Genomic DNA, 15,073 nt, shown 5'->3' with positions numbered 1-15,073 from the left:
CTGCACTCGGTGCTCTAAGGTTTGTCATCCCTCACTTGAACTTGTACGTTTTTATTTGTGCTGACAAGGAAAAAGAGAAAATTGGAAAAAAAAAAAAAGAAAAAAACCCCCTGTCGAGTTAATATTTGAAGCGATTCATTTTATGCTCTTTGTGACGAGGCAGGGAAATGGAAATGTTCCAAACCAATCTCCAAAGTAAACAACCTTTTGCAATAAATGTTTGCCAAATGCTAACACAGGGCTCAGAGAAATATCAGGACAAAAGTGCATCCATTAGCAGGAGTTTAGCGACTGCTTAAGGACAAGAAACATTCTAAAGCGGGTTGAAAGTTGATGCTTTCTGCCTTGTAAACAAATTAGCTTATAGCAACAAATAAGATGACCCTTCTTGGCTAATATTATGAGTTTAGCTTGTTAAATATTTAACATTTACCTTTCAATTTTCCAGTCTGGATTAAGCAGTTCTCTAAACAAGTGGTATCCCAGCAGCAGATGGAGATGCACAGACCATTGCCCCGCTCTGGCTGAACTCCCTAAGAAATAAAAAACATGTTAAGTCAAAGAGGAAGCAAATGGGAGCTTTCAGTAAAGTCTCTAAGCTTTGGCTTTGAAATTTGCTGCTTGTACTCATTTTTATTTACATTAATCTTATCTAGCTCTGCCTTAAGTTAAAATAGTGGTACTCAATTCAACTTCAATCAGATTGAACAGAAACAGACTGGAATTGGCCGAGTACTTCTGAAAACCTCCCTTGTGGCGAAGTATTTTTTTCTTCCATATAACACAATTGCAGACCCAAGGTAAGATTTTCAAAAAACACTTAAAGACGCCATAAACCCTTACAGTACTGTCCTGCTAAAGACAGTAAGGGGAGGGGGGGAGGAAAAGAAAGTATCATAGGATTGCAACTTTATTTCTAAAGCATGAATCAGAAGTATGTATTGGATTTAGCCTGTCTTGAGCAAAGTTTAGTGGTGCCCTGTTTATAAACAGGAGTGCAGCTGCTTTGTATATTGTACACAAGGAATTTAAGTTGTCTTGAACCCACAGTTGTGTGTATAAAATTTCCGCTGACTTCAGACTTTGCTTTCTTTGCTCTTAGAAGATAAACATTTTTTCATATAACCGTATGTTTATCTATAGGTGGTTTCTTGATTGTTCTTAAAGGTGTTACATCAATTTTCTGTCTCTTGCCTGAGCAGCGTAAAAGCCTAATGAAACACTAATTTTAGGAGCAGTTACATTTGCTCATGAGCCTTGTGAAAGTTTAAACTATAAGCTGCTTTAGCTAGCTAGAATTATACCGTACCTAAATTAAAAATGCTTCCAGTGAAGTATAACTTCCTTAAATGTACAATGCAAACTCTATCCAGCACACAAGCACAAGTCAGCCAAACCCATTTGTAACACTTTTAATGAAATGCCCCGTATTCTTTCAGTTGTCAGTACAAACAGTGCTTCCATTGTGGATGTGGTAATTTTGCTCAGTGGCATATTAGAGAGGTCTGGCTTGCGTGCTTTCGTAATAAATATGAAGGACGTTTGGAACTTGTTTTCTGTAATTTTTGTAAATTTTTAATCTTTGAAACAATGAGGTCTATTCTCTGAGTGTGTTTCCCACTGATGGTAACTGGGATGTTGCACTGCAGCTTGGATGGGTTCCAGTTATATTACTACCAGTGCTGCCAGCTCTTGTATACTGCAGCACTCATTCTCTTTGGCAATTTCCCTGAAGCCTCAGCTGCTGGAATCAAGAAATAGTGTGAAAAATCTCAGTTAAAAAAAATAATTTTAAGAGGTAGTGAGTCACTAACCCTCATTGTTGCCTGACAATGTGAAGCGTGCCTATTCTAGAGACTCAGAAACCAGAAGGCAAATCAAAAGAACGTATTTATTGATCTTTTGAAGCTCATTACTTTTCAGACCCTCATGATTTTGGGAAAGCCTGGGTCACTGAATTTTTTCACATAGCAATACTGTATCATTTGTTTGTATATCACACATATAGTCATTATATTAAAATTAAGCCATGTATCAACTTAAATCCTGCAGGAAAAAGTGGTTTGAAGCATCACTTTGTTACTCTTAATCTTTTTTTTTGGTCATATGCAAGCATGCGTATAAGCAGTTATCACTCTAAAGGAATCAAGTAACGTGTCAGTCATTTCAATAACATCCCTATAACTTTTTCGTATTCTGTTGAATAATTAGTGTAACAAGGTAAAATAATGTTGTTAATCACTGTAGCTTGTACCATCGCATATACTTCCTCAAGAGTTTCCTTTTAGAACTATTTTCCTAACATTCTGGTGTCCCACTCATATGATGTCCCCCAGTGCTTTTATCTTTTTCTCCTCTAAGATCAGCTGAATACTCCATTCTCTGAGACATGGAATTAGAAAATTATTTAGCGAATTGCATGTCATTGTACTAAATTCAAACAAAAATTTATCCTATGCATATGACAAGATTTTCACACTCCGTTGCTCTGTCAACAGTGGAGTGATTTCCTCTTAGCCTAGTTTTGGGTATACTATTTTCCTCCTCTGAAAACAGGACTGTCGTATTTTCTCTCCAGGTTAAATTTATGGGACTAACAGAACAATGACATCCACTGCAGTGACCAGCTACACCTTGATTCCTAACCAGAAATACAGACGCAGTAACCGTCGCTCCAGGCAGCGCTGCAGTATCTTGGACACAGATTCCCAATCTCTGTCAACACTTGGCTATTTTCAGACACTTCCATTGGAGATCTTTCAAATGGTATTGAATTATCTTTCAGGTGAGAATCTGATAAGGAAGGTATTACTTCCAATATCTGAAAATTACCACAAAAGTTTTCCGTTTTGAAGAAGCCATTATGATTTAAAATGTTTTAGCTTTTAGCTAGTTGAAGACATTTTATGTGACTTACTCTCTGAATTTTCAGCTTTTATGTATGAAGAACCAAATGACCAAAATTTAAATGATAATTGCAAACTATTTGAAGTGGATTTTGCCTATTATGTGTGAAAAGCATTCCTCAGATCTATCCATTTCTAATTACTACACTTTGTTGGCAAAGGAAATAAACAGTAATTAAATTTTATTTGTAAATCTTATTTCTTGGCCTATTTTTGAAGTAAGATAAAGTTATTGACTAGAGATCAGCATTTTTCTTGCAGTAAAGATTTACAAGTATACTGGGTTTTGCTTTTTCAGTGAAGGATATCAGCATGCTGAGCATGGTGTCGAAAACCATCAGCAACCGCCTTATTAATTACATCTCAACCTCATCAGGAAACCGAAGGCTCTTATTGCAAGACTTTCATAACCTTGAGCTACCTGGCAAGAGAGAAGGATCCTATATTTTAGAGCACTACAAATCTCTAGGTGATCCTTTAATGCAAATGGTAACAATTAGAGGAGAACCAAACTCAGTTAAAAGGTTTCTTCTGTTATATGCATCGATCGGTAAAATGCTGAGGCTGTGGCCCAAATGATTCGTGCAGCTCCCTCTGAAAGTGAAGTTCCTCCCCATGCCAAATAGCCCACTCAAATACCATTAACTGGCGGGGGGAGGTGGGAGAAATTACCTGAAATGATTCCAAAACCTCTTAGTTATGGAAAAAATAATGTATGTTCTGCCTCCTCTATGTTTATTTTTTCCTATTAAATGGCAAGCCGGGGTTGGGCAGAGGATCAGGTCTCAGTAGTAGGTGTTTCCAAATTTAGTTTGTTTGGACACCACCACTGGAAACTGCAGCAGAAAAAGACGCCCAGGCCCCACACTAGCTGAAGGAATTTGGCTGTTCAGACTGCCTTCATGTATCGCTTTGGAGCAGCTCGCATTCCTCAGTCTGGGAAATGTAGCCGCAGTACTTAAACCCAGCCTCATTCTAAAGTGACCAACAACAGTTGCCATCAGAAAGACTGCTCGATAGTCTACTTGAGAGGTATGGCAGATGACATTCCACTTCTTAGAAAAGAGGTGTCACAAAGACGTTATCACAGTTGTCAGTGACTAGCGTTCTCCTTGGCAGCTTTGTATCAGAGTTCAAAGACTGAAAACACGTTTTCCTCTCGCTCTTAGCTTAAGGGCAACGTGAAAATGTCTGCACTTTTGCTGTCATGGTATACTGTGTGCTAACCAAACCCTTTCTGGGTGAAAAGATTCACTTGTTCTTTCTTTCAGCTGCTCAGACCTCTTTTGGCAAAGCGTAATAGAAATCTAGATCAAAATAACATGGGTTCAATGCTAATGAGGAGTGCTGCACAGCCTCAAACTCAAAATTGTTTCCTTTTTAACTTTTCTGCTGATTTTTAAAACACATTGATTCTAATTCATTCTAAAGCGTTCTAGCAGAGAAGCAAATTAAATTAAAACATAATTTGATCCGTATCTGTTTACTGTTACCTATCTGATTGAAAAAACATTGTTTATTTGACAGAGAAATAAAATGATGCCATGGTTAGATGCAGAATTACAAGTATGGTTTGAACTTAAGACATTAAATAAAGGCATACACAAGGTAAAGGAACACTGTTAAAGTCATTTAGACCAAAGACCTCCATGTAAGCAATCCATGTAGGTTTTGAGGTAGCTCAAAATAATCGTAGTGTTTTATTTAAAAAATGAAGCCTGAAACCCTACAATTCTTAAAAAAAAAAATCATAATTAGTTTGGGCTTTGTAGTAACCACATACAAAATGGCAACTTGTTATTTAAATGTAGGTGTAAACCCATCGCTATAGTAGGCCTAAAACTAGAAACATGACATATTCAAAATATAAAGATCATTGGCAATATGTGTGTCATCGGTGGAAGGCTCAAGAGAACGTTTTTGTTAAGAGGTCAGTTGCAAAATCAATATTTACTTTACAGCAGGAAAGACTGGACTCAATGGGAAAAATTCATTCCTGTTCAGAGAGCCTGAACAGGGTCTACACATTACATAAATCTCACTTAAACTCAGAGGAGTCTGGCTCTGCTCAAATCCATGGTAAAATCTTCCAATATTTGGAATGGGGTCAGAATTTCAGTCATTGTTTAAAAGGGACTTGAGTTATAAATGATCGTGGCACTGTCCTTCTGCACAGGGGGGATTTTGCTGTACAAACCCAGGAGCAGTACCTTTTGCTCAGCCCTTTTTACTCGACATAATTTTTCCCCACACTGATGGCTGTATTCTGATTTGCAGCTACGCTGTCTGAACAGTTTCAACTATTCTTCAGGGAGTTCTCTCCATAGTCTAATCTAGTCAACGGAAAATTGACTTGACCGAGCTTTGGACCATGTCCTAGGCTGATGAATAAATTATGTCTGTCATGTAGGAATGCTAACACACTTCTAAATAAGGGAAGAGTCAATTTAGAACCACAGTAAATGCATAAAGTACTTTTTGACATTGGAGAAGTTATGTATTTTTTGGGAGACTGACAATTCAGAAAAAAAAAAGTTTCCTTCCCCCCCCCCCCCCAAAAGTACATGCTTTTCTGTGCATTTCTTGATTAATTAACAAACAAGATATATTTTTTTTTTTAATTCTGGTAAAAGTTTTTGAAGAGCAAGCTGTTAACCCATTTTCTATCAGTAGTGTAGAAAAAAATGCTGCTTAACAAACAGCTGTTCGACACTATAATGAACTCCAGACTTTGACATCCTAAACACATACCATTTCAGTCCTGTATAGGAAAATAATTTTACCTCTTAGCTATGTTTTACATTAACACAGTTTAGAATGTTTTCTTTTTAGAGCATGTGGCTATCTTGAAAAAATTTTGGAAGCTCAGCTTTCCATGATGTAAGGGGAAAACCAGCATTCCCCAGGCTACTGTGAAAAGAGGTGCAACAAGTAACATTTATTTCCAATATTTTTAACAGCTGTAATTCTAAAACCAATATAGTAATTTTAATAGGGCTCTGACTGTGACTAACAGGGACTTTAAAACAACACAACAAACAAGTTATGGCACAGGAAGCCCACATACGCCCTGACAACATTTCTTTAGTAAAAGATATCCCCGCTACAAAAGCATACACCCCTTCCCCAAAGCACAGATTACGACTCTGTGCTGCTCCTTTCGCCTTGCAGCAGCAGCTTTTCCTCACTGGTGCGTGCATGCATGTGATGTGAACGCTTAAGCTAATTCAGTAATGTATGTGCCATGTATGTACACTCATAGTCGTGTATGTGTTCATTTTGTTCACAGGATTGTTGCTTAAAAGATGCACACTTCTATTGCCTACCAAAGATAGGCTAAGGTACATACACAAGGTTCTCTCAGAAGTAAGTTCACGTTCCTTTCACTAGTGTTGTGAATTGTCCCTTGCACTTACAATACCATTTCTATAAGGCAATTGCTAGTTGAATTATGCCTTTTACTGTCCCTTTGCTGGAGTTTATTACTACTGTGTAATGAATTAATTGATTTGAAATCACTCTCTTTTTAATAACAATAGAAAAGCCTAAGCCAGCATATTGAACACCAGGCTGTTCTACTGAGATTTCATATTCCAAGATGAGTGGTTTTCAACTTTTCTTCAGTTTGTGGACTACTAGAAATTTTGCAGTGGAAGAGCACAGCTCTTCATAGAAATATTACTCTCCTGAAAACAGGGTTGCACACTCATTTGACCACAGTTTGGAACTTAATGCTAAGCCATAACATAGGTACTATAACTTGTTTCCTTATACAAGAAGGGAAGGGGATCCTTCTGAATCTCTCTAATCAGTATTGATGTACACTAGTAGTACAGAGAATTTTCAATCATAGGAATTAGCTTATGGTCAGTTAAGATAAGTTACTAGTGTTTTGCACTTGCAGGTTTCCTGTTTTAAACTTAATGGTTGTCCAAGTCCTTTGCATTGTTTGGGATTACAGTGCTATGGGGTATTTTTACAGGTACAGTATCTTTATGGAAAGAAGGCAAGTATCACAAAAATAGAAGAAAAATAAGGTAGTTTTCTAAATTAATCTGTGTTTTTGCGAGATATTTAGAAGTATAAGATGGTTTTGAGCCTTGGGGTATAGGGGGGAAGGTATTTATTCACACAGTTCTCTGAATTTCCTTTCTGGTTGTTAACGTTGCTGATTTGACTCTTGAGAATTCCTTGGTCTGGATTTTGATTAGCGATTTATTATCTAAGAAGACACGGGAGAAGGGGAGCGTTTTATTACACAGCTTCAAATTCACAAATCAAGAGCAGAGATGGTTTAGTTTAAAAGTAAATGGCTGTACACATCATATGCCAGAATATTTTTGTTAGCTTGTGGTAGCTTAAAATTAATTAAAAAAAAAAAACAACCAGTGTCAAATGAATTAGTACAGCAATCCACAGCTTATTTACTGTAATGACTACTGTGATTGCAAATATGCGATAAAATGCTAAGGGTAGGACCTTTTTAACACTACTTGAGATGTTTGATTGTGAAGTGTTAGAATTGCCGTAACGGAGGCTTTACTGGAGAGTAACTTTTTCTCTCTTAGAAGAACAGGCATTTTGAGCACATTTTAAATGCTTTTAAGTCTTAGAAACTTGTGCATACAGGTGTTGTATATGTATGCAGCATTAACGTATTAGATAATACAAAAAATGTGATTATCTTTCGGCGGTTAAGAGTTACAGATAATTTGTGCTGGGACATTTGTCTTTGTAGCAAATACCTTTGGGTACTTTTCCACATAAGGTTCAAAAATAAGATCTTGGGCCTGAATGTGGAACACCATTAGCAGCTTTTGATTCTGGGCTGCATTAAGCTTAAGTACAGCCTCCGCCATAATGTACAGCACCTCCGTAGCAGATAATGGTTTCCCTACACTCATCAGGGAGATGCTGTGCAGGCACCACACTCCAGGTATGGAGAACCTTCCCTCTCTGTTCTTCTGATAAATTGCAGGACAGATTGTATTTATCTAATATGAGAAATGGCATTGTGATCTAAATCTATGGCTCAATCTATTCATTTTTACCCCCTTTCTTTTGTAATCTTCAGATCCTAACAGCAGGCTGGGATGAACTAGAGTGTCACCGGGTTTTTAACTTCCTCTGTGAACTGAGCAATTTACCCCGTAAAGTACAGACAGTTGTCAGCAGCAAACCGGGTAATCATCAAAGCAGACTAAAGTCCTACAAAATCAAAATGCGCTATCATGGAGAAGCCAGAAAATGGATCTTGATTACTGCAAACAAAATGTGTCTAGAATTGAGAATGTTTTAGCTCAGCTAAGCCTTGTAGCACCAATCCTTTCCTGAGTCTCATGTACGTACTGTTAGCTCCAGTATTATGCAGAAAGTGGGCATTCTAAAGCAAATCCTTGGCCTTCATATAGATGAATACAGCTATTTTTTCTTCACCAAAAGCAAAGCTAAGTGCTTTTGTCTTTAACACATATCCTGTAGTGAAGAGAGTTGTCCTGAGAGGCGGTTAGGTTTTTTTGAATCATTCCATTATCAAACCAATGCATAAGTTATGTATATATGTAAACAGTAACATGGACTTGAATCTTTCCTACTGTACACCAACGCCAGTGAGATCAATGGGAAAGGAACCAACGTAGAAATAAAGTGATGCAGTCAAAAGTTAGGTTTAATATTTCTGAAACACAACACTGACGTGGCACATGCCTCTCAAGAAATTCTCATGTTACCCAGCACAGAACTGGGTATTTCTGTGGAACACTTTATACACAGCCATACGCACACTTCCTCCTATTTCCACTTACTGACGCCAAAAACCAGAAACCAAAAAACATAGCTGAGCACCCTGGAAGACATGCGTGAGTTGCTGCAGAAAGGTACCAGAGGGTGCGTCGATAGATTCTATGGCCTGAATTAGTGCAACGTATCCAAAAGAGCCAGGCTCCGGCTGAGAAGTTAATTAAATCCCCCTAGATGTTCTTGGGCAGCTTTAAGAAAATCCTTCTTTCTCTTCCTATTGAAAAAAAAAGTAATCATCTGTATTGTGCGAGGCTTAATGGATTTGTAATATCTACGTTCTTTTACCCCAGGAAGTGCCCGAAAGCTAGAGCTGCGGATAAGGTTATACTGTCGTAGCGTCTTGTTGAACCACTGGATTCATCGAAGTGATTCCGCATTTTGGTTGACTCGTATTTTAAAGCCGTGGCCCATGGTCAATCAAGCTCGCCTGCTGTATATCATCTTTGGGCCAGTGTCCTCTCTCGATGGCGAGTAGTCTGCGGGGTTAATTTTCAAACTCTGTTCCCTGAGAATGAGATTTCCTTGCAGGATGCAGCATTTCTGAAAACCGAGCTTTATGCAAATAAAATGTAATTGTATTGCCTAGAAAAAATCGTTCTGCTTAGCCAGACCTCGCTAACATACATAAAATACATAAATGATATATAGGTGTGTGTATATATATACACACACATCCATATATATTAAAAAAAAAAGTTACAATTCAAGTGAAGAAATTGCACCTCTGTTCCTCTATTCTCCCCTGCTTAGGGTAGAGTTAGCGTGAATGCACCTCAAAGAAGCATCTGTTTCCCTGAAGAAAAGCATGCTTTCTCACTTAATTATTAGACCTGGGTTTCTTTAAATCGCCCTTTGATTCATGCTGCAACTACCACTGTCCCTAGTAAAACGACAGATGGAAAAAAATCTCACTGTCACAAAGCCTGAGTTGTGTTACCTGAATTCCCCTCCTCTGACTCTGCTGTAAGGCCCAGTTTAGCACCCTCCTTGTTTAAAAAAAAATAATAATAACTTTGTCACTTAATAGCAGTTGTGATTAATGTATTGCTCAGGACATGTGGTTTGGCAGAAAATGATAGAAGGACCAACAGATGAGACCAGTCTGAAAGGTCTAGCAGATGCAATTAAACTGCTGTATGATACAGAAGCTAGAGAATGGACAGCAGATGATGTTATCAGTCTTGTGGATGAGCTGTCAGGTGTGTTTTTGCCTTTATCGTTAATCCATAGGATTATATGCTCATGTCCTCCAAATCTGGCAACCAGTGTGTTTCAGACACAGAGGTGCCTTGGGAAACTGACTGCAATATTCCTCACGGTAGCTGTGGCGTAACTGGAAAAGTCATTACGCTTGGAAGCCAGGCAGTAGCTGGGGATGAGAGAAACCCAGCGCTGCTTACAAATTCAGGCTGTCTTTCCCCATTGTGAAATATTTTAAGAATCCGTGCAAGCCTTTAAAATTCAAGTCTTGTCTAGCCATTATTAAGGAAACGTCGTCCAAGCTGTGTAAGCTGAAAACATAATGTTTGTTCAAGCCAAAATTCTACTGAACAATGTTAACGGCTACACTGAAAGTTAGTTTTGGGTGGGATTGTATCACGGCAGCTATCGTGAAGAGCTCTAACTGTACTGCCAGTAGGAATTGCTTATACGACTTCATTGCTGCAATTGTATTCCAGAGCGTGTCCCCTCGCAAATTCTGGTTAGCTATCAAAGCCAACAATTCATAAATTCACGTCGTCCAGAATAGTTATTGCGGCACTCCTTTCTTTTTGTTCAAAGATCACTAAAATTCTCTCTATTTTATTACAAAGTTGTTCCCCGGGAGTGGCTCATGGAGAACAACGCTCGGCTTCTTATTCTGAGTGGAAACAACATTTGCTTCACTTTCATGGCCAGTAAAGCTGTGAACGGGAGAGCCGTCGAGTTAGGCAGGCTCGTGGTCTTCCTGGCTTTGGTGAGTACTGCTGAACAGAGCAGGCGCGGGCCTTTTGTCTCTTTACCCCCAGATTCGCTTTCTCAGACTTGAAAGCTGTTTCCCCATCTACTCCTACACACCAGGAGTAAGTCCAGCAAGAGGCTTACTACTCTTCCACCCTCCGGTCCCTGTCCAGCACATCTCTGCAAGCTAGCAAGCCTCTCCTTGAGGAGAAGTACCACTAGCAAAAGGTTGAGAAGTTCCTCCGTTAGCATGCCAACGAGAGCAACCTCTGTGTCCTCATAACAAGCCCTAGTTTTCCAGGCCATGGCTGCAACCGATCCAGTCATTCATTAGAATCAATAGTTAATTCTAAGATTTAATCTTGCCTTTTATAGCGTTGTACTCATCATAAAAGGTGTGTTTCTACTATTCCCTGTGTACGTCAGGTCTGTGAGAAGGACCTGTACTGCATGGACTGGGCAGTAAAAATGATGCAGAAGGTCTGCAAAGTATTCAGCACTCCAGGGGAGAGAAACAACTTTCTGCAGTGTGTGGAGAACGCCTTTGCTCACATGATCATGGACATGCTCCAGGCAGTACTGTCCGGTAAGCCTGCGGCTCTGCGAGCCAGGACGAGCTCTTTAATCAGGAGCTAGCACTGACCAAGGCATCAAGCAACACGGTTAGCGTGGCATGGCAGCCTGTCCTTCCCTCCCTCACCAGGCAGAGCAATACTGGCGTGCCTGAAGTTTTTTGGTAACATAAAATAACATATCGAGTGGCATAATTGGGAAGAGACATTTATTTTAACCGGTCTCTCTTGTCTAAGAGATTCCTAGGGCCACGGACGGTGAAACCAACAGCCTTTTAAAACGCATCCCACCAGAGCGTTGGGCCTGAGGTCCTTCTGGGCTGTGTCTAAACACAGGCTCGGAGCAGCTGCCAGCCAGCCTGTTCCACTCAACACGCTGCCGCTGCTCCCTCTCCACAGCTTGTCAGCCTTGATAAAACCTCGAGACTGATTGTGATGGCAAGCTGTAAAGACGAACGGCCTGCTCGGTTAGGACAGATTTTTGCCTTAACGCGCAATTGTTCTTGTCCGTCTTTGGACAAGCTGGTGAAGGAATTTTGGAGAGAGTCTCCTGTGTTATTTCACAGCTGTCCTGCCGTCAGGTGCAGTAGCTGATGCCTCGTAAATCTAAGCGGGGCTGCTGATTCAGCCTCTGCTGAAAACACTGAATGAGTAAGGTTTATCTTCAAAGAAGTAATTCAGTTTCACTGATCATTTTAAAATGGTTTTCTTTGCTCTGGCAGGGGAGCGTGATGAAGAGGACAGCAGCTTTTTGAATTTGTTCCACCTTGTAAATGCACAAGCAAACTTCCATAAAGAAATCCTGTACCTGACCATGAGAAGCAACAGCAACGCCGTCTGATGCGCTGAATTTTACGGACTCTTGCTCTACTCCTGCTGGATTTTTCTTCTTCTTCTTTTTTTTTTTTTTTTTTTTTTTTTTTTTTACACATTTGCAAAGCAGTGTCCAATTATTTCTTAAATTTCCATTCCAGTAAGAGCTGGAGTGGCAGTGGGAGAAGCTCGTGACGTACATGTCAGACCAGCTGAATGAGCTCATGGAACCGTTGGGGACCTGTAAGCATTCGCAGCGGAGTTCTGCGCGTTTTGCTCCTCTGAGGCTGCGTTAAGACACGGAGGGAGCAGGCTGGGGGCCTCTGGGTTGGGAACATAAACTGCGTTCTTTTCCCACTGTGTATGTTTGCATACACAATAAAAATGACATGGTTTTCATATTTGATGTGCATACACAAATTGAAGAATGTTATCTTAGTTCAGAACCAAAAACATTTTGATCTTTTCATTTTGTTTTCTCTTGGGAATCGGAGGAGAAAGAGACAGACATAACTGGAGAAGCACAGCTAGTTTCCCAGTTTGCCAGGGTCTCTCTCACTCACGTTCTGTGACAGAAGCGCTCCAGAGATTGTACATTCAGTTTTAGCAGAAAGAGGTGATTCCTGAGAGCATTTGACTGCTTTGATCAAGCAAGGCAATTTTTTTTCCCCTCAAACTACAGCTGCCTTTTAACCATAAAGCAGAAGAAACTTCAAATCCCTCTCCCTGCCTAGTGTAATAACTGAACTGTTAAAGTGTATTTGCCTTTGTAGGACTTAGCTAAGTTGAAGACAGACGTTAAATGCACATAGGCTAAGATCACTGTTTCATTAAAGTATACAAATGTTTGCTACTTATAAGAGGTTTTGATTTTCTGCTGTATTGCCTTCAAAACAAAAACATGTCATGCATAATAAAAAGCACTTACTTTACTGTGCGCTGTTTACAACATGGCTGTTTTCTTCACCATTATTAAATAGCCACCTTCTCCACCCAAATCACTTTCCCAACATTTTAGTGTTCCGTCAGGACCAGGCTTTAGCTGCAGGAACCCGCGCTGAGGTTTGAACACCAGCCTTCAACTGCTGGCAGCAGCTAACGTGATTTACCTGCTCCCGATTTCCCTCAGCTGCCCCCGCTTGGTTCCATCAGCGATGAGCTGACCACAGCTCTGTGATGGTTTCCTTGGAAGTGTGCCTGTTAAAAATTCTTGCGACATTTGTTGACTATACAATTACAGACAGGATTTGGCTCCAAGTGGATGCGGGATGTAAATTTGCTGAGGATCTTTGCAGCGTGCCGGTAGATGGCAGAGGTGAAACCTTCCCTGAGAGGAGGGTCTGCTAGCAATCGCTTCTAACACCCCTTTTTTCTCGCTGTTTGAAGGTTCTATTTAAGAGCACACTGCAATACTACAATTATGCTGCGACGACCTGTTAGTTCTGAAGCAAGCAAAATGCAACACGCTTCGCCTGGTATCTCCTCGGCGAACTGAATGCCTCCAAACTGATCACTAATGAACTCAAAATATGAGGAGAAAACAGACTTGCGGCGCGGACAGTGACAGGGAAATGCAGCCAAGAAGCCGCTGAGGCGGAATGCTACAGCCCAGATCGTCAGCTGTCCCTCCCTTTGTACGCAGGAATCGCTACCAATAAATAATCTCAAGAGATGGAATCCAGAATAATGGAGCAGAGGCTTGAACCACCCCATCTTCTCGGTCCATTGTGTTTCTGGTGTGTAACGCTGCCTCGCCGTGCCGCGACACAAAGCACCACAGGGCTGGCGTAGCTTCTCTGCCAGCGCCTGTCTCATCTCCCGGGACCGAGGACACCGCGGCAATAAATTACAGCCCAGCACAAGGGATGCCATTATGCCAGCGCAGCGATACAGGAAAAGTAAGTTCTTTGATTCACTGGCAGCAGTCAACAAAGACGAAATGTCAGCTCTGCCGGCGCTAGCTCGCTCTCGCAGCACATCCTCCAGCAACGCAAGTTTTATGCGGCTGCCGATTGTGAAATATTGGTGGCATTATTAATTATTATTAACTGCTCATTTTCTTACACACACAATAGCTCAGCGAGCGTTTGGCGTTAGTTTTTGCAGCGTTCACACATACACCAGCATTTCCACCAGACGAGGACTTTCCTCCCCAAAGGATCAAAGCTCAAACCCACCGAAGCGGTACTTCCCAAACTAGTTTTGTTTGAACTGGAAAACGACACCAGCCTCGCAGCCTCCTTTTCCGATATCGCCCTCTGATCGGCTCTCCCAGTTAAACACTGCTGGGCTAATGGTGGCCAGGCAGGGAGCCCCTGGGGCAGCACCGGGTGCCAGAGGAGCTGGGACAGTGATACGTGAGAAAGTGGTGCTTTTTCCTCTGCTGCCAAATTTTAACTGCTGCCGTGGGGAGTCAATAAAACCCTCCCAGGATGAGAAGCAAAAATTCCCCCGGTGCCAGCGTAGGTCTTTTCAGAGCAGGGCTGCACCCTGACTGCAGTCTGAGCTGCGGAGCACCGTATCGCGCCCGCTGAAGAGCTATCCCTGTCGGCTGCGGCCGTTTGTCTGTCTGCAAACACCTCTCCTGCCTGGCGGTTTCAATCCCTTTGCAGTCCTCAGCTGCTGGGCTGGGTGACTTCACCTTCCAGCGCCGAGCTGGCTGATTTGGGGCATGGAGGAAGGGATTGTTATGGATAGCTGGCGGGTTTGTAAGGCCCTCCGAGGGGAGAGGAGTGTTCGGGGTAAGAGAAAATGATTGTTCCTGGTTTCACACTCAGCTGAGTTTCCATTCCATGCATTCCTCGTTACTCACTCTCTTTTAATCACTGCAGATGTTGACATCAGATACAGACTCACGAAGCGGAGGTTATTGAGAACATGACTTATGCTTGAAGAAATTCCTCCCAGAATATTTCAAGCTTCTGATTTTCGACTATATTTGGTGGTGGAGCGAGGAGAAGCTTTTCCGCATCTCCAGGGCTCAGCGGTGAGGGACTGCCCTGGGTAGCTCGGGCGGAGGCTGGTGCGCTGAGAACACGCTCG

At 41.2% G+C, this 15,073-nt stretch overlaps 1 protein-coding gene across 1 annotated transcript; it reads left to right on the top strand.

Moving 5' to 3' along the window:
- Positions 1-2,604: 2,604 nt before the first annotated feature.
- Positions 2,605-12,059, top strand: FBXO47 (F-box protein 47). The gene is made up of 10 exons (XM_050911926.1): positions 2,605-2,785; positions 3,205-3,375; positions 6,196-6,272; positions 6,811-6,888; positions 7,981-8,089; positions 8,996-9,172; positions 9,758-9,904; positions 10,520-10,662; positions 11,073-11,232; positions 11,941-12,059. Exons 1-10 carry the CDS (start codon positions 2,605-2,607, stop codon positions 12,057-12,059), a joined length of 1,362 nt encoding a protein of 453 aa, XP_050767883.1.
- The last annotated feature ends 3,014 nt before the right edge of the window (positions 12,060-15,073 follow it).

Source organism: Gymnogyps californianus, chromosome 28 (genome assembly GCF_018139145.2).
Source record: "Gymnogyps californianus isolate 813 chromosome 28, ASM1813914v2, whole genome shotgun sequence".
NCBI lineage: Eukaryota > Metazoa > Chordata > Aves > Accipitriformes > Cathartidae > Gymnogyps > Gymnogyps californianus.
Note: the sequence above shows the minus strand (reverse complement) of the source record. Positions and strands in the feature narration are given on the sequence as shown.

Excerpts from the sequence above, each read along its gene's own strand:
- FBXO47 (XM_050911926.1), top strand. The coding sequence starts at position 2,605 with ATGACATCCACTGCAGTGACCAGCTACACCTTGATTCCTAACCAGAAA. Across the intron at positions 3,376-6,195 it reads AGAGCACTACAAATCTCTAG|GATTGTTGCTTAAAAGATGC; the intron begins GTGATCCTTTAA and ends TTTTGTTCACAG. Across the intron at positions 9,173-9,757 it reads GCCAGTGTCCTCTCTCGATG|GACATGTGGTTTGGCAGAAA; the intron begins GCGAGTAGTCTG and ends TGTATTGCTCAG.